Source organism: Ixodes scapularis, unplaced genomic scaffold (assembly GCF_016920785.2).
Source record: "Ixodes scapularis isolate PalLabHiFi unplaced genomic scaffold, ASM1692078v2 PGA_scaffold3__209_contigs__length_174095766, whole genome shotgun sequence".
Lineage (NCBI taxonomy): Eukaryota > Metazoa > Arthropoda > Arachnida > Ixodida > Ixodidae > Ixodes > Ixodes scapularis.
The window spans coordinates 48,172,870-48,193,054 of record NW_024609868.1 but is presented as its reverse complement, the minus strand read 5'-3'; the positions used below and the strand labels follow the sequence as shown (position 1 = coordinate 48,193,054).

At 48.5% G+C, this 20,185-nt stretch overlaps 1 protein-coding gene across 1 annotated transcript; it reads right to left on the bottom strand.

Annotated features, from left to right (window-relative positions):
• Positions 1–588: 588 nt before the first annotated feature.
• LOC115316446 lies at positions 589–19,879 on the bottom strand. Its single transcript, XM_040212975.1, has 5 exons — positions 19,738–19,879; positions 18,117–18,199; positions 14,547–14,624; positions 4,949–4,987; positions 589–771 (listed from the first exon to the last, which is right to left on the bottom strand). Exons 1-5 carry the CDS (start codon positions 19,877–19,879, stop codon positions 589–591), a joined length of 525 nt encoding a protein of 174 aa, XP_040068909.1.
• Positions 19,880–20,185: the final 306 nt, after the last annotated feature.

The following is a 20,185-nucleotide window of genomic DNA, read 5'->3' as shown; positions in this document are numbered from 1 at the left end:
CGAATATACGGCGTCAAAAATCCAGGCTTCAATTGGAATGACACGCTCATTTCTTACACTTTTCCAATCTTTAACTGCCACCTATACTTTTGCGTCGGCCCTCTATCAATAGCGGAGTTTCTAACGTGGCCGATTCCTCCCAGCCGCCTTGCGGTGAAGATGGCCAAATATTACTTAACATACGGACAACTTTGACGAACGCTTTGTGCCACTAGGATACCCGCAAGTAAAAACATGAAAGTTACGCCTACCGTACTCTTTAAATGCAAACTTAACCCGGATTTCACTAACCCTTTGACAAGATACCTAACAATTTGATGTACACGATAACCTGTGGACGCCGTCATTTTTCTGATAGTGGAAACCCGTCGGTCTGTGGCGACTTCAGTCTGACAATCTTATCGTAGTCTTCAGAAAGAAACTCGCAAACCATTTAAGTTTATTTTAAAACATTTTTTTTATTTATATCGATCTTTGCGAAGCACGGCAATACACATGTCAAGAACTGCTTTAATTGGTATCGGCACACCGATCAAAGCACCACGCATCACGCAATGCCATCTGTGTAATAAATCCGCATACAACACCTCACTCAATTGCTTCTACAGCAGGTTCAGATGGGATGGTCGGGGCCAAGGGGGTCAGTTCATGAATCTTCTCCGAGCAGTTTCCTTCCGCGTAAAATAACTCTTTGGGTGGAACCTGCTGAGCCTCTGCCGAAACACTATCCTTATCGGAACGTTCCAGCGGCTCTTGATCAAGATGTTCGAGCTGCATTGAAAAATTAGGCCTATTGTTAGGGGCAGAGACAGCACACAGTAGAGTGCCCTGATATTTTATCGTTTTGCATCAGAGATTGATCATAACGTAACTTAATAGGAAAAAAAAAAAACGTTATATTGTGAACAACTTGCACGGTTAACTTTTTGAGGTTAAAAGTGAAGTGAAAGATCCACCTACCTCTTTCAACTTTAGGAGAGCGAACGCTGGAGAGGAGGCGACCTCCTCTGCAGTGTTTGCTTTGCTAAAGTGGAGAGAAGTGGGAGGATCTTCCATCTTACTGTTGACCCATAATCGATTATAGCTGTATATAGCGGTTATAGCGATTATAGTCCCCTATTAGAGGTTGATTTTGCAGCATACACAAAGAAAAAATTATTATTAACGCGGAAGACAATTATGTATAGCTAAGAGGGGAGCCCTATAGTTGTAATATGCGACTTTTAAGATTTCTGGAACTAATATCCCAGGTCTAATTACACACGTATTCTTTTTATAATTATTTTAGATATAAACGAATGCAATTGACAATTTAAAATATACCCTTCTGGTTGCTATACGACGGTGATCAATTGTTATTTGGAAAGGGTCTGCACCCGAAAAGCCTAGTTGTCCTCTAATGTACTTAAATTATGCAAAGTGCTTTCTTTCTTTCTTTTCTTTTTTTAGAGCGCAGCTCTTAGGGGCCCGTTTCCGGCTTGAGCGGCGTCGCCGTCGGCGTCGGCGTCGCCGTCGCCGTCGCCGTCGCCGTCGGCGTAACCGCGCGGTGCATCATGGGAAATGTCCCATAATGCACCGCGCGAGCCCCCCACCAAGGTCACGTGACCTCGTGGGGGGTCACGTGACCCCCCGAAGTCACGTGACTCCCCTGAGGTCACGTGGCCCCCTCCTTGAGGTCACGTGACCCCCGCCGATGTCGCGTGACCCCCCGATGACGTCATCGTCACTGATGACGTCACCGGCATCCACATCGTCATCGTCATCATCACTGATGACGTCACCGGCATCCACATCGTCATCGTCATCATCACTGATGACGTCACCGGCATCCACATCGTCATCGTCATCATCACTGATGACGTCACCGGCATCCGCATCGTCATCGTCATCATCACTGATGACGTCACCGGCATCCACATCGTCATCGTCATCATCACTGATGACGTCACCGGCATCCACATCGTCATCGTCATCATCACTGATGACGTCACCGGCATCCGCATCGTCATCGTCATCATCACTGATGACGTCACCGGCATCCACATCGTCATCGTCATCATCACTGATGACGTCACCGGCATCCACATCGTCATCGTCATCATCACTGATGACGTCACCGGCATCCACATCGTCATCGTCATCATCACTGATGACGTCACCGACATCCGCATTGTCATCGTCATCATCACTGATGACGTCATCAGTGACGTCACTGATGTCGTCACCGGCATCCGCATCGTCATCGTCATCATCACTGATGACGTCATCAGCGACGTCACTGATGACGTCACCGACATTCGCATCGTCATTGTCATCATCACTGGTGAAGTCATCAGTGACGTCACTGATGACGTCATCGGTACCCGCATCGTCATCGTCACTGATGACGTCATCAGTGACGTCAGTGATGACATCATCGGCATTGGGGGTCACGTGACCCCCAAGGTAACGTGACCCCCCCTGGTTAGTTTAACCCCCCCCCCCCCCAGTGCCCTTCCCTCCTCCTCCTCAAGAGCTGCGCTCTAATTCGGCGTTACAGGGAGTTGTAAGCGGCTTTCATTTTTTTTTTTTGTCCTTTGAAGATGCATTTTTTTATGTCTGGAGGGTAGTTAGTCATAGGGCAAGAGAGGCATAATGTGGGGAGCTAATTGTCACGATAACTCAGGTAATTACCGCAGTGTTTTTTTTTTATTTATTTTTTAGTTAATTAAGATCAACACGTGGTTCTGATTACAAACTTGCTAAGCATTATATAAAGGGACTAAATCAGTCAATTTTAGAAAGACCTGGAACGCGTAGGGAGCGCGGTGGTCCGCTAACTTTACCACTCGCACAACAGGCGCAAGGCTCTGGATGCGCAGACGCACCCGCACAGTTTTCCCATCTCGTTATTATTCGTGCTTTCGCAAAGCCAGCTTTGCGCCTGTTGCACGACTGGTAACTTCAGCGCACTAGCGTTGTTCCCCCTACGCGCTCCATTTCTTTCTCAAATTTACTTATTTTCATAATCTTATTCGACCGCGCTCAGCAAGTTTCTAATGGAAACCATGTTTATTTGAAGTAATTAATAATATAATTAACTAATGGAATTAGATGTAACTTATCGTGATGATTAGCAAGCTATGTTATGTCCCCTTGGCCGTATAACTCATCTGCACAGACCGCGTTAGTGAAGCCTTCACGGTTGTTTAAAAATAAATATATAAAGCTTAAAAAAAAAGACATCCTGTATGATGACGTCAATTCATTCCGGACAAAATATGTACAAAGTGGTGACCGTGACACGTAAATGGACTCCATGGAGCGAAAAAGAGACGAACTCCGCCCGGCAGCGTTCGATCCTGCCACGGCGCAAAACAACTGGCTGTTTGCCGCATATCTAGCAGAGCTAAATATTGTTCACCCCGCGAACGCCGCTGCCAGAAGCGGCCGACGCGCGGCAAAGGGCCTGGGCCAATCAGGGCGTAGTACGCGGTTTCGCTTCCGCCTGGTTCCGATGCAGAGTGTTACACACCAGCCGCCCATCTGGGCAATTTCTTTCACAACAAACACTTAAACGCTTATTAATACTCAAAGGTAAATTATTATAACTACTTGCTCGTCTCGTGGAATTTGCTTTCCGCATTTTACGAATATGACGTGTTTCAACAAACCTTTATAAGTGGTTGGTTTCAGTGGATCTTCACTTTCCCCCTTGGCAACACTGACAGTCGTGCTGTTCGTGTCGGCGGCGTTCGCAGCTTCTTCGTCTAAAGCCGGAGTCACACTGTTCATATCTCACACACAAGACAATCTGCGAACACGAGTCACCGCAATATCCGTGGTTCGAATGCCGCCTGACGAGTTTTTTCTTTAAACTCATTGCATTGCGGCATTCGAAGCAAACATCTCGTTGTGACTCGCGTCTGAATCTGTATGCAGTCTGTCTTTTGTATGATGTATAAGCTGCGTGACTCCGGCTTAATGGAGTTCAGTGGTAAACGAATACGCGGCAGTGCGTCGTTGTAGATTTTGCCGCGTGAATTTTACCGTGAAAGTTCGCTCCATGGAGTCCACCAACTACGCAATGAAACGAAGCGGAAAAATCGCCGCCTCCACATAGAAAGCTCACATATTCGCTGAACGTGCATTCAGGTGGTGAATTTTACCTTCTGAAGGCGTAGTTGTGTTCCTGTAAAAACATTAGACGAATAACCCTACTAAAGTCAATGGAGGACGTGTTCGCTGACGACCGAATTAGCAATGAATGTAACTTGTGGCGCCATCTTCCTATAACTGCAGCGAGCAGACGACACACTGCGTTGCTTGCTGCTTCTATCGGGAGATGGCGCCACAAGTTATATCTATTGCTATCTCAATTTAGACGTCTTCGAACATGTCCGCTGTTGATTTTGGCAAATTTGTTGGTCTCACTTTTATCACAGGAATAAAACTACGCCTCTAAAGTGCAAAAAAAAAAAAAAAATCCACACCCTAAATGCATATTTAGTGATAGATTAAACATCCGCACAACAACAATTATTTTAAGCTCTGTATGGGCACGGGCCAACTTTTTTGGTTCGTTTTGCATCGTGAGAAACACTATGGCCACCCTATTAATCTTATTGGTGGCATAAAGGAAAGTGCTCCATAATGCTGAAATATCTCTAGGTGGTGTGTGCCAATTTAGCATATTCTTTGTAATGATATATTAATAATCATATCAAATAACGTTCAGCAATGTAATAGTAACGTTCAGTGATAACAGTTTTGACATTCAGTTGAAAACTGTTATCACTGAACGAAGAAAAACGAAGAAACCTTGAGCCCGATTGAGCACCCAGAACTTTCTCATTCATGTGTCGAGGAAACGACGGGGGAACTTTAAGTCAAGTCAGGTAAGCTGCACTTTTCCCACGTTAGCATGATAATAGTTTGCTTTGTTTTGAAAAGGGCGTAACCAACTTACCTCAAACATAAGATAGAATTCATAAGGCATTACAGTACTCTGAGGGAACAAAGAAAACAAAAATATGAAACAAGTTGGTACCTGCTTAATATCTATATAAATAAATACTATTTGCTGATCGCATATATATTGTTTATCATGTTAGGCAGCAAGACGAATACGTGTTGAAAGAGATCTTTCCACTTTCCCTCTATGCCAGCATATCAGGATTACCCTAGTCAGGTAACCCCAGATTCACTTTCTCTCCGCCAGAGTGTATCCCGCCTCTGTCTTCGCCGGTTTTGGTATCACAACAACCATCTCAGAAAATATTTGCTACCACCTCCCCCCCCCCCCCCCCCCCCCCCCCCCCCCCCCCCCCGTCTTGCGTGACCATTCTTGTGAATTCCTTAGTCTCTTATCAAATGGCTATATTACCCTTGGATCGAAATATACAACAGATTTTATTTTGTACATATAAGATTGTGATAAAAAAGAGCTTGATTTGAGCTTTCTGGAGATATCAAGGTCATTAAAATATCTTAAGCGGCTCATACGTAAAATGGTGTCAAACTTCCCTTGCATATCTTTTTTTATTTAAAAAAATATTATATAGATATTCGGCCTGACTCAGGCCGCAACATCGAGTCACTAATTAATTTAAAACACCAATAGCGCTTCGATGTGCTACTACATTACTGTTATATATACATATATATATACATATATACTAAAGGGTGTTTCAGAGAACGCAGGCCCAAATCGCTCATATCTCCTCTACAAATAAAAACCTTGGCGAGCACAGATACTCTGTCAGTGTCCCTTTAAGGACCATGTTAGTTATAAGTTGCGGCAGTGACGTAGCACGTCAATTCAGCTCGCAATTTCGGATAGGGCCGGTCTTCGCCACTGACAGGCTGGACCATGTGTATATGGGGAGTGAGATAAGATTGACAATTGCAGCCGTCGTCTACCCAGTCAAGCGAATTCGAAACTAACAATACGCAGATAGCTGTTGAAAAATTGAGACCGCCGAAACCAGTGACCGGGATGGTGTCTTTCCGGCGCGCGCTCTTGCCGAAGCCAGTGGCACGGAAATGGGCACCCGCGTAGCAACGTGTACGGCCGTTCTCGGCCGGGTTTCTTTGAATAACTCTGAATCGCCGACCAACTACAAACTGCTCCCGCCACCGCTGCCTCGTGGACAAAAAGCCGTAAACGCGATAATCCTACACGGACATCGTTTTGCACGCCCCTACCGTATTGAGGATTTCGGCGAGGCTCCGAGAGACGCCGTCAACATGGACAAGGTCGCAAGCTCGGGTCCCCTGCAGTATAACCATGTGTGGACGGTAACCTGCCACGATGCCGAGACCCGTGAAACGCTGGCCGCGAAGGCGGCGCTTGCCGTAAAGAGTGAGCGCTGCCTCGTCTAAGACCCCAAATGTACGGGAACTTATCATCAAAGTTCAACGGGTACCGATTCCGACTCTGGGCGACGCCGTTCGGAGGCTGCTGGATCCGTTCGGCGCGGTCAAAAAAGAGGAGCGAGACATGTGGTGGACGGGAGGGATTCCGCAACCTGGAGGCCAGGACAAGAAGCATCACCCTGGTATTGCAAAACGGGGTGGGTCCAAACACCCTCCCGCACCCGGCCACCAGCGACGGGACGACCGTGCTGCTCTCTGTGCCGGGGTGCACGCTTTTGTGCCTCCGTTGTCGACAGGTGGGACATATGACACGCCAGTGTGTGATCCCTTGGTGCATGACATGCCAACGTTCAGCCTACGTTAGGTCCCAGGACTTTCGGGGAAACTGTGTTCTGTAGATGTATTCTTGTATGGTTTTTTTTGTGACGGGCTCAAAGGAAAACAGGGGGCCCGCAATGTTTACGAGTACCAAACGCGACGCGACGGCAGTTAACGAATTCCGAAGTAAGCCGATTCTCGAGCACCGGGGTTGAAAATGTGGGGAGTGGGCCAGTAGCACCGTCGGGTCGGAACCATAGAGTTATTATAATGTACGCTAGAGGTTCAACTGGTGCTAGTGTCTATGCGACTTCCGTGACGCAAATTGAAGCAGACAGCAACCAGTCTACTTTTCCAGTCTTCCTGTGTATTCCTATGGGAAAGCGCGCGTGCATTTTGTCTCTTTGCCGAAAAATAACACGGAACACTTTGGTTATTTGGGTCGTATCGAATAGTATGTACCTTGATTGACACTTTAAAAGTGTAATTGCTTTAGTTAGCGCATTTTTCTTCATCAGTGAACGATGTTTAACTTCGTTACATTCCAGTCCCAAACGTGTGTTCCGCAGCAGGTGTGTAAAAACAAGCGACGATTCGAAGCAAAATTACAATCGAAAGGAATGTAGAGTGTGTTCAAGGCTCGCCAGCATTCCGGTGACGCTTATATATTGACAATATGCCAGTCCTGTCACTATATGAAAATGACCCCGTCGTACATGAGCGGATAAAAGCATTTAAAACGTAGATAATAAAGTCCCTGGGCTATGAAAGGTGTCTCTTCGTGTTGTTTACTCTGCCGGGCAGCTTTTATCGGGCACTTGCTCTCAAAGATTTCGAGCGTGCGGGTGATATTTTAAGCGCACAACAAGCAGCTTCGCTCAGAGCAGAAAGCATAAAGCGGTACTTACTTATTTAAAATCGGAATAGATTGCGTGGCCTTCAAGTTATTTTGATCGTACAGGCACGTGTAGTTACTGATTCAGTGTAACTGCGTAGTTCTTGCCGTCTTTCTTAATTTCCAGATGTTCTTCGTTCGTTTGGCACGTACATCCCCCTCGCTGAAAAGCGCCGACGTCGCGTTCGCGCTAACAGTGTCCGACAGTGCACATAAATACACGTACGAAGCCGTTTTAGCACCGTTTTTAATGCGATGAATTTGAAAGAAAAACGCCGTAACTGACCAATTATTTTGTCAGCCTGAGTGAGAAATGTTCCAAGCTACCTAGTACGTACGAATTATTTGGGATATTTGCTCTTATGATCGAGCGGAGAAAGAAAATGCACTAACTTTTTCCCATAGAAATGCGTTACCGGAAGTCAATTTTGGACTGGTTGCTGTCTGCTTCAATTTGCGTCAGCACACTAGCGCCACTTGAACCTCTAGCGTACATTATAATAACTCTATGGTCGGAACGACACGGCGGAGGGTGCGGAGCGACCCAGCGAGGTGACAAGCGATGCTGACCAGACGCCCGGGAAAGTGGGGACGATTTCTGGAATTTTGGGGGCGCGCGGGAAAGAGGAGGGCAGTTTACGCTGAGCATCGGAGGGGGCAAGACGCCACCAGGACTCCGAGAGGTCTCGCGTAGCTCCTAAGATCTGTTTAACCAGTCCGTAACTATATATGTAAATAAATCATATATATATATATTCGTAACCTTCACCTGGGTGTCCCTCTGCGACTACATCTCCGTTGGCCAAGGTGGAATTGGGGGTTGCCATCATCATATCGGCGGCAACCCGACAAAGAACATCAGCCTTTCTCAACGACACCAGCAAGAAGAGAGAGACAGGGAGGAGAGGAAATTAACTGGCGCAGTCGGCAGGATTCCGCCACCGCCTTTCGGATGAGAAAGCTGTCTTCATCATAAGGGACACCGAGAGCTTCGCAGGTGAGGATGACGAATGACTGGGACTCGTCGCCGTTGGAGTGACGAAGTGAAGCTGCGACCCAGAAGGACGTCGAGTGTCTGGCTGTCGCCGAAGGTGTGACAGTGGGCCGCAGGAGCTCCTTGGGAGCAGACACCTCAACGTCCGACCGTCGCCGTGAGTGCGGCGTGGGGTCAAGAACACCAGACGACGTGGAGTGCCCGGCAGTCACCGGAGGTGTGATCAGGAGCCGCAGGAGCTCGCCGGACACAAGACGTCAGGCCGTCGCCAGGGTTGCGAAGAAGGCCAACGAGATCGTCGGAAAGTGCGGAGTGTCCGTCTGTCGCCGGTGGTGCGACAGCGAGCTGGAAGAGCTTGACGGATACAGAAACAAGCATTCAATCGTCGTGGAACTGCGACGCAAGGTCGACGAGACCATCGGAGAACGTTGACTGTCCGGCTGTCGCCGCAGGTGCGACGAGGAGCCGTGGAAACTCGCCGGAAAAGAGACGTTCAACCGTCGCCGCAGGTGTGACGGGAAAGCAGCTGGTGATTGCTGCAGACGCTGCTCCTCAAGACATCTGATCTGCACAGTGCCACAAGTCGGCAGCGGCCAAGCCTGGTGCAGCTATCCGGGACTAACAGCGGCCCGTGATCGTGGCGGACACGACAACCAGGTGGGAGGTCCCTTTGTTGCTCTCCTCTGGGCGTCATGTTGGGTACGCGAGCAAACATCAAGAAAGGCCAGTCGTCTGAAAGCAGTAGTGAATTGGGGGCAGAAGGGGTGTCCGATTTGGACAGTAACGCTTTGCAGCTCCGAAAGGAACTAATGGAGATGGAGATAGAAAAGCTGAAACTAGAGCTGGAAGTGGCTAGACTTGCCAGGGCGCAGGACACCACGTCAGGAGCCAGCGCTGCCCGAACGGAGGGGGACGAGGTACTTAGGTACTCGCGGATTGTAAGGGGCGTATTGTCCAACATGCCAGAGTCCGAACCGTTGGTGCCCTCGTGGTTCTCCGGGGTGGAGAGTATGTTCAACAGCCTTCACGTGCCGGAAAGCATCAGGGGCGCAATGATCCTCCCCTTCCTCTCGGAGAGAATGAGATCGGTCGCAAGCCGAATCGCTGCTGACGCGATGCCGTCGTACGACGACTGAAAAGGAGCGGTGCTTGAGGAGCTTCAGCTTGCTCCAGCAGAGTATCGGGAGCTGTTTTACAAAACTAGAAAGGATGAAAAGGAGTCCTGGGGACAGTTTGCATCTCGTCTGGGCGATTTTCTTGGTTATTATTTGAAAAGTAGCGAGGTGACATCTATGGAGATGCTGAGGCAGCTGCTGATAGCTGATCAGCTAAAGCGCACGATGCACCGAGACACGAGAGCATATGTCGACCTGAGCGAAAAAGGAAAATGGTTACCGCCCGCAGAAGTGGCCAAACTTGCGGTAAACTATGAACGAACGCAGAAGGAATTGAGGGCTAAACGGGCCACCCTTCCCAAATCGCGAGGGAAATAAACCGAGTCTGAAAGAAAAAGGCGTGGCTTCTGTTACAGAGAAAAGAAGCTGCTTCGGATGTGGGAAGTTGGGGCACATTTGGGCCAACTGCCCGAAGCCTAAGGATAAGGTCTCTAAAGGCGGTACCGTTGCTGGTGTAGGGCGCGATCGCAAGGAACAGCTACGGAGGGTGATGGCAAACGATAGGGACATCGCGACAAACACTTCTATTGGGTCACGAGTCCAATTGGTCCCGTTGGTATCCGAGCATAACAAATTCCAGGGGAGGTTGGATTCGGGGGCGGATATCACGGTGATCAGGCGGAGTGTGATCCAAAGTGGGAGCCTTGAAACTTCGGGACCCATTGTTCTCCGCGGAGCCTTCGGTCAGTCAATAACAGCTGACTTGATGTTCGTGCCGCTGCGGGCCGACTGTGACGAGTACGACACCGGACCACAGGTTATAACCCTGTGCGCGGTAACAGAGGAGCTGGCTGAGGGAATTGACGCGCTCATAACACTCGACGTGTACGATGAACTCCTCAGGGCGAAAGCCGAGTTTGAAGCTGAAGCCGGTGATCTGGGCCCCGACCTGCCCGAGGGGCTCGGGGGTGTGCCAGTAGACTTTGAGGAGAACGAAATTCAGGCCGAGGTGCAGTTCGTGGCGAGTCCGGCTGATGCAGGAGAGGGTACAAGCGTAACAGAATTCCGCAGAGAGCAGCTCAACGACGAATCACTCAGGGATGCCTGGAAGGAGGCTGAAAACGGGACACACGGCATGGTTGTGCGCGAGGGGCTCCTGTATCACAAAGATGACGTTGATGGCCGACATTGTGAGCAGGTTGTGTTGCCGGCGTCCAGGCGCGAAAAGGTGCTCGAGCAGGCGCATGACTCCCCGTGGGGAGGGCACTTTTCGCAGAAGAAGACCAAAAAGAGAATAAAGGGCGCGTTCTTTTGGCCAACGATGGCTCAAGATGTCAGGAAACACTGCCAGTCGTGCCATGCGTGCCAGGTACAGTCGAGGGCAAACGTACTGGATAGAGTGCCGATCACACCGCTCTCGCGGCCTGAGCTACCATTTCAAACTATCTTCATAGATTGTATCGGGCCGCTTGACCCTCCTTCGGCAAGGGGTCACCGGTGCGCGCTTTGCATAGTCGACCTGTGTACGAGGTGGGCCGAGGTAGTCTGTCTGAGATCATTGACTGCGCAAGCAACATGTGACGCATTGGTGGGTGTGTTCGCCAGATTCGGAACGCCACAACTAATCTGCTCGGATCAGGGCACAAACTTTGTGGCAAAACTGACGCGACTGCTAACAGAGCGGCTGGGGGTGGAGATGCGGTTCTCGACTCCAGATCATCCCCAGAGCAACGGTCTAGTTGAGAGGTGGAATGGGACTTTCAAGGCTATGCTGCGTCATGTAATTCAGAATCACAGAAAGCAATGGGACAAGTACGTTCCATGTCTATTGTGGGCGTATCATGAGGTACCCAATGAAACGACAGGCGTGTCACCGTTCGAAATGATGTTCGGCAGAAGTCCAAGCGGTCCACTCACCCTACTGAGTAAGCACTGGACCGGAGAATGGGCAGCTCCCGTGGGACTTAACTCGTCCACTGAGTCGTACCTCCTGCAGATTAGAAAAAGGATGAAAGAATCCGCTGATCTGGCGCAGGATAATACCGTGGTAAACCAGCAGGCTTACGCGGCACGGTACAACTTGAGAGCCAGGGACAAGTCCTTTGCAGTAGGAGACCTAGCGCTGATCCTAGAGAAGGACTCTAGCGGTAAGTTAAAAGGAAAGTGGATCGGTCCGGTAAAGATCGAACAGCGGGTCAGAGAGCACAGTTATGTTGTGAAGCTGCCGGATGGAAGGGAGCGGCTTGTACACGCGAACAAACTAAGGCGGTACTACGTTAGGATGAATGCAGTGGGCGTTGTCTTTGACGCTGACGATGCGTTCGGCGCACTGGAGTACGTCCCTGCGCGAGAGTCCGGCGGGGCCAATAATGAGCCTCAAATTAATCGCGCGGCACGCTTGACTGAGAAGCAACACAAAGACCTAACCAGCTTGCGGGCTGAATTTAGTGGCCTGTTTTCTGATAAGCCAGGACAGTGTAAGGTGGGTTCGCACAAGATCGGGATCGTTGCGGGGACAGAGCCCAGGCTGAATTATCCGTACAAGATTCCGATGAAGCTCAGAGCAGAGGTGGATCGACAAATAGACCAGCTGCTGGACTGGGGTCTCATCTATCCAGTCGAGAGTATGTTCAGTCACCCGGTGGTGTGCGTCATGAAGAAAGACGGTACGGTAAGAATATGCGTTGATTACCGGTGCCTGAACTCAATGACCGAACCTGATGCATTTCCCATGCGAGCGCCGACGGAACTGCTGTGGCAGGCAGCCAAGCCGAACTTCATTTCGGTCCTGGATATGACTCGGGGATACTGGCAGATCCCTGTAGAGCCCGAATCCCAGGCATGCACTGCCTTTGCGACATCGCGGGGTCTGTATGCCTGGCGAGTGATGCCCTTTGGGCTGCGTAACTCCTCTGCCACTTTCCAGCGAGTGATGAATCAGCTGCTTGCGGCCCACTCCGCGTACGCATGTGCGTATGTTGACGATGTGGCAGTCTTCTCTGAGACCTGGGAGGAGCATATGACTCATCTAGCTGGAGTACTGAGAACTATCGGAGAGGCAGGGCTCACCGTCAACCTAGAAAAATGTCAGTTCGGCAAAGGTCAGGTAAAGTACCTGGGTCATGTAATTGGAGGTGGATCCCATTCTCCGGATCCCGAACGCACTCGTGCCATGCGGGACCTAGAGCGACCGACTACAAAGAAGGAGTTGAGAAGTGTTCTGGGCCTTTTCAACTACTATCGCGACTATGTACCGCATTTTGCGGAACTGGTGCTCCCACTGACAAACCTAACAGGTAAGAGGGTGGTAAACCAGATTCCGTGGTCCGCAGATGCGGAAGCAGCCTTTAACGCCGCTAAGGAGAAGTTGGCCGAGGCACCCCAACTGGCCGCGCCAGACCTGATGAGAGAGTTTGTCTTGACGACGGACGCGTCCGAGTTTGCGGTTGGCGCCTGTCTCTCGCAGGAGAATGGGGAGGGGAGGGAACAACCCATAGCTTTCCTGAGCAAAAAACTAACCCCGACGGAGACTCGCTGGGCAACAATCGAACGAGAGGCGTTCGCGATCGTGTGGGCGCTATCGAAACTCGAAACCTGGCTTTTCGGGGCTAAAATTAAGGTGGTCACGGATCACAATCCACTGAAGTACGTCACCCTCACATCCCCGAGCAACGCGCGCCTCACGCGATGGTCCCTTGCGCTCCAGCGCTACGAGATAACTATATCGCATATTAAGGGGTCAATGAACCAGTGTGCGGACGCGTTGTCTAGGCTTCGAGTTGCGACCTAGAGACGGCGGGCCTTGAGGTGTGGCTCCGGGCTGACATGACGTTCAGTGGAATGATCTCTGGGGCCTCCCATATCAGTTGTGCTAACCGTATAATGTTATGTGCTAGTACTAATGCATGTATTTGTTTTTGTGTGTGTTTGTGTTTCCGTGTTTGCTTTTACTACGAATGTACCGGAAGGGTAGAGCTTCATTCTGTAATACGGGAAGGTTAGAGCTAATCGCCGTTCCAGGCTGCACGGTGAACACTTCGCGTCTAGGTCCTGAGACTTTATGTGTTTTTATTTTGGTGTGTTGCTCGTTCTTGCAGCCCGAGCATCACAGTTGGGGGGGAGATGTTAGGTCCCAGGACTTTCGGGGAAACTGTCTTCTGTAGATGTATTTTTGTATGGGTTTTTTTGTGACGGGCTCAAAGGAAAACAGGGGGCCCGCAATGTTTACGAGTACCAAACGCGACGCGACGGCAGTTAACGAATTCCGAAGTAAGCCGATTCTCGAGCACCGGGGTTGAAAATGTGGGGAGTGGGCCAGTAGCACCGTCGGGTCGGAACGACACGGCGGGGGGTGCGGAGCGACCCAGCGAGGTGACAAGCGATGCTGACCAGACGCCCGGGAAAGTGGGGACGATTTCTGGAATTTTGGGGGCGCGCGGGAAAGAGGAGGGCAGTTTACGCTGAGCATCGGAGGGGGCAAGACGCCACCAGGACTCCGAGAGGTCTCGCGTAGCTCCTAAGATCTGTTTAACCAGTCCGTAACTATATATGTAAATAAATCATATATATATATATTCGTAACCTTCACCTGGGTGTCCCTCTGCGACTACATCTCCGTTGGCCAAGGTGGAATTGGGGGTTGCCATCATCATATCGGCGGCAACCCGACAAAGAACATCAGCCTTTCTCAACGACACCAGCAAGAAGAGAGAGACAGGGAGCAAAGAAAATTAACTGCATATTTGTGAACACGACGGGTATATTTAAAATTTCGTTGCAGTATCCCTTTAAGAAACTGCATGTAAAGTGTATAAAAGGAGCCCCCTTGGCGTCAAGGTGTCTCCTCTGGCGATTGTTGTCTACTTACCAAGTTGCACATTAACCCAACAAGGGCCGTTATGGTCAAACTACGATTGTGTCTAAATTCCTCCCATGTCTTGTTCACCTGCATAAAATGACAGCGAAACAGAAAGACGTAAAGTGAGCAGATTAAGTGTCTGAATATCGAAGAATGAAAATCGTGCTAACGAATTTCATGTATCACGTACAGGCGTGTAAACAATGCAAATTTAAGAGCTCAACTCATGAAGACAAACTCGGAGACTTTTATACTTTATATTATCTAAACATGACCTAAATGCAAAGTCTAAAAGTGCAAGCGGGTATCTTAGACTTCGGCGCCCGCTGCGTGAGCTTTGATACAACCAAGTCCTAAACAAAGAATTGGTCGCTCGAGTTAGTAACCTTTTCAATTAGTTCATCTTAAAGTGCGACAAAGTTAAAGGCCTTGTTAAAGAAAGGAAGGAAGACATTTCTTTTTTACTTCAAGAATTGACCTTTCAGTGCATCACATGAGCGGGTTTGCAATGGCACTATTTTGAATATCATTTTGTTTTCAGTGTCTCGACGTTAAAAAAAGAATGATCTCACTTGTGTGGCGACTCATAACACAAACCATGGTACGTGAATCATAGACTAAATAACTCGTTTTGTTTGCTGTCGAACGTAGCATTACAATGAAAAATAAAAATAGCCTGACGGTACAATCCAGCAAGAAATTTAATCTGCGAGCAACAAGTCCCTATTAAATAATAACAACTATAAACTCTAAGTAAAATATGCATATAGGAGAAAAGGCTCATCCCGTTAGTTCATATTACGCTATTTTTAATATCCGCATGTTTTCGTTCTATACGTAGCAAAACAAAACACTCCGGCTGATTGAAGAATAGCCCAACACTCAACAACCAACTAGCCCATCACGTCACCTCGTTGAGGATCTATCGCTGTTGAAGAATTTTTTTCAGGATTTTGGTAAGCAGTTGAGTTTCCGCGAAGTGTCACCAGGGTGACCCCCAACATAGTTTTTGAAAAATGTAACAACTTGCGAGCACTCCGACATATATAACTGTACAAGAAAGGATATAAGGGTATAATATTTTATTTTTTTAGTAGAACTACGTTTTCTTCGCGCTTAGGAAAGGGTGCAAAGTGTGCAAACCGATGTCACGAAAACTTGGTTACGAAAGTGACGCCAGAGATAACACTGGAGCGCCAACCTTTTTTTCATCACCGCGCTCCCTGACGGCACTCCGTGCCTCGATCCTGCCGAGAACCGCGCAGTGCGATAGCACTCCCTCCACCACGGATTTCTTGGGCTCTCTAGCCTCCTAATGCGCAGTAGGTATGCGCAGTGGACCATTTCGGCTCACATTCTCACTCCTTCACATTCGCACCTTGACGACTTTGACGTCGTCCTCGACGTCGTCCTTGAGGTCGTCCTAGATATCGTATTTTACGTCGTTCTTGAGGTCGTCGTATACGCCTCGCAAGTGGGCTCATTTTCGTCTTCTGCGCATGAGAAAGGAAGTAGCGGTGACGTCAGAACGCCGAGTCCTGATTGGCTGATCGCGACCCTCTATCTGAGCGTCGTCTGCTGCTTTGCAACGTCGTCTGCTCGCAACATCGTCTGCGTCTGTCTTACCTTTCCTGCGACTTTTGGAAGTGCAGGTCTTTACGAGGGAGCTCGACTTCGCCTTTCAGAGAGGGCAGACGAAATAGCTCGAGCGGTACGTTGTTTTTGTCTAACAACTAGCAGACACGCATCAAGGAGGGAAGTCAAAGGACTCACCGGCGGGGTGTCCCGAAACGCCGAGGTTTGTTTGCTAAGAACCGAGAGTGAGCTTGTTGGTGCCCGCAAGTTCCCTCCCAAATACTTTTTTCCTCCTTTCGTGTGCGGCGAGGCCCCTCATTCTTTAACAGCGTCGGCGGGTTGGCGCAGTTAACGTCGTCTGCTTTACGTCTGCTAGTCAAAGCGATGGCTGCTTTACCTTTCCTGCGTCTGTCGGAGATTCACCGGTTTTCACCGGCGAGAGTCACCGTTGCCTCGGGAAACGAGGAGCTAACAAGAGGAAGAAATTGACCTAGCTCTTAATCTAAAATTGAGGTCAGCAATCAAAATATAATACGGGGAGGGTTCACAAGGGTCGCGCGGGCATATTCCACACGCCAGCCGGTCGTGGGCAGACGGTCGCCGAGTCGCGGAGTGCCTGCTAGGCCTAACTGCTGAGGTCGCTTCGTCGGTTTCGGTGGTATCGTGGCCGTTGGAGCTTTTCCCGGGTGTTTGTGGATCCAGCGTTCCTGTTCGTCGTGGTCTGTTTCAAGTACTTTTTACTTTTTTCTTGCTGCTTGAAGTCGGAACGCGTGAGAAGCGCACATAAAAAAAATAAACGTCTGTGGGTCGTCGCGACCGCGACGCTGTCGGCCATGCTGATTTGATCATAAGAAGTGCGTAAGACAGCTTCGGAGCTGTCGTAGGATTTCGTCGTAACCTGCGCGAAACTTACGAAAATTTCGTTTCGTGAATACGAATTTGTTCTTAAGTTCGGTCTTCCGCACATTTTTGGCGTAAGATCGTTTCGTGAATCTGGCCTCTGCACTTCGGAAAGTCACAGGAAAGGTAAGACAGACCCAGACGACGTTGCGAGCAGACGACGTTGCAAAGGAGCAGACGACGCTCCGATAGGGGGTCGCGATCAGCCAATCTGGGCTCGGCGTTCTGACGTCACCGCTACCCCCTGCGCAAGAAGCAGACGAACTTGCCCTCCGCATAGGTCGTTCTTAAGATCGCCCTAGAGGTCGTTCTAGACGTCGTCCTAGAAATCATCCTAGAGGTCGTCCTAAGGATCGACCTAGACGTCGTCTAGATGACCTCCAGGACGTCGTTCTCGGCGTCGTCTTAGACGTTATGAACAACGCCCTATCGCAATTCATAGACAACCAACAATAATGGTTTCTGCAGCAATTTCTTTTCTGCTAACTTTATCGTTTGCTCTCTTCAACGGGTTGCGCTCCTGTCTGAATGAAACGGCGATAGACGCTGCTCCGGCAGCCCTGATTCCACAATCTTCGCTCATCGCTCTGAACAGCGGTCGAGGGCCCGAGCTCGTGCCCTCCGTGGCACGGGCAGTTCACTCGACTTTCAAGCGCGACTCGGCAAAGCATTAAACCACGCCCTTTTCCGTTTCTTGTGCCAATCCCACGTAGTTATATGGAAACATATGCAGCATAGTACACCCATGGACCGACAAATTTTTGTTATGACTGTGGGACCTTAGGTTAGAATGATACCAGTGAAAATATAGTAATTGGTAAAAAATCGTTGAGTGAATATTTTAAAGTGTAAAATTTCTTTATCTACACCATTGCCAGACTACTTCTTTGGGTGGGGGGAAGCAATTCCCACGTAAAATGTAAAATTCATTAAGCTCTCTAAACAAGCAATTATAATGAACAAATTACTTATTAGTTAGGCTGTGCGCGTGAGCAACATGTTGACTTGGCACAAATCAATAACACTACAGGATAGAGGAAAACAATTTCAATTGTAACTTTTGTAAAAAGAGCTACCACAACTACGTTGAGCAAGTATACTCACGATTGTGTAACCCTTCTTATCAAGAGCTTCAAGAGTGCAGTTGTAAATGGATTCCAGAGAGCTCTCGTTTCTATACCATGAACCTGGTATGCAAAACAAAAATAAAAAATGAAAGCCGTTTACAAGTGGTTGTAACGCCGAATTAGAGCGCAGCTCTTGAGGAGGAGGAACGAAGGGTACTGAGGGAAGGGTAGACCCCTCCTCCCTCCTCCTCGTCATGTCTGCAACTCCTCCCTCCGAGCGGCATCGCCGTCGCCTCACGAGGGTCACGTGACCTCACGAGTGTCACGTGACCCCTGTGAGGCAACATGACAATGACGTCAACACAACGACGCCATCGTCATCATCAGTGGCGTCACTGATGACGTCATCATCGCTAATGACATCATCGTCACCGTCACTGATGACGTCATCATCGCTAATCATCGTCACCGTCACTGATGACGTTATCATCGCTGATGACGTCATCGTTATCATCACTGATTACGTCATCGGCATCGTCACTGATGACACCAGTGACGTCACGCGTCCCATAATGCACCTCGCGGTTACGCTGACGGCAACGCCGACGGCCACGCCAACGACGACGCCGCTCAAGCCGGAAACGGACGCCTAAGAGCTGCGCTCTAAAAACACTAGTTAATTCCATCATGACTGTGTACTTATAAAAAGGAAATTGAATGTGCTTTATTTATTACGTTTATATTTTGATAGTCAAAGCACCATCTGAGATTCGGGCTGGGGATCGATCAAATCTTTTGATTCGATTAATCCCCACCTTTTATTCGATTAATTAATCGATTAATCAGTGTCGTTCATTTCCATGCATAATATATAAAGAAAAAGCGCCATCCTTTTTTTTCTTGCTCTTGCTGAATACGTGATTGACGGCGCAATATGCGACTTTGATTTCAAATCAACTTTGATGTGTAGTTGAAAGAAGTTGAAAGACAGTCACACTAACAGATTATTACTCCGGCTGCAGGCAAAAAGGTTTGTTCATTTTCTCCGGCAAGAGAGCCCCCCCCCCCCCTCCCTTAATTGTTTAGAACAGTCTGTTTTTCACAATATTTGGCTGTGCGCTAAAAGAACACTCGAACGGCGTTGAAGTTGCTTGGACACGTCTAACCTTGTGAAATTGTCTGCAGCTTCAAATCTCGCACCTATAGTTTTCTTGAGGCTAAAAGTTTACCTTAAGTTTGCCCTTCATAAAGGTGCAGTCGTCCACGTCGGCGTGGTAAAAGCGTTTATTTCCCATTTATTTTCCTTCGTCAAAATTGTATCGATTGACCGGTTAAAAAATTGATCGCGATTAAGGCATAAATCGATTAATCGGTAGGTTAATCGATCAATTAGCCAGCCCTATCTGAGATGTTCGTTATCTAGGCATTAAAGAGAGACCGGAGATAAATTGTACACCTTGTAATGTGTGTTTACACTTCAATTAGACAAAAAGCAACATACATTGTAGTTTCTGATTCGTTGCATTCAACCAGATTTAGAAAAAATAAAAACTGAGGCGAGGCAGAGTTTTGAAATTTAAAAAAGAAACTGCAATGTAATTTTTTTTGTTACGAGAACGCAGATAAAAGTCCCTAATTATGTGATGATATCAACTTACCGCACAATCCAGTATAGTTCTGATAGTGACGTTTGTATTGTTCTTCCTTAGACTTTGGCTTATGGTGGGTTTCTTCTTCAGAAGAACACTGGCTTCCGAAAAACAAAATCCCGAAAAGCGCACAGATCAGCGCAGTCTTCATGACTAGTAGAATCTTGCTCCTCAATCTCAGAGCTGTAAGGAATAAATGACACGTCTCTTCGGCATTTTATACGCGCCTCAGCCTGCGGGCACCAATCGCGCACCTGCCTCCAAATGACGCAGACATTACCGGTGTGAGAATTGTTTTATTGTTATTATTTTATTGTCGCCGTGAATGCCCGCAGAACTAGCTGCCTGATGTTGCACTTGCCACAAAATGTTCAATGCCGACATTTGTATTATAATGAACTTTAGCCTTTCTTTCTCGCAGTTGTTGGGTTTTGGCAAGCTGTTTTTGTCAAAATCA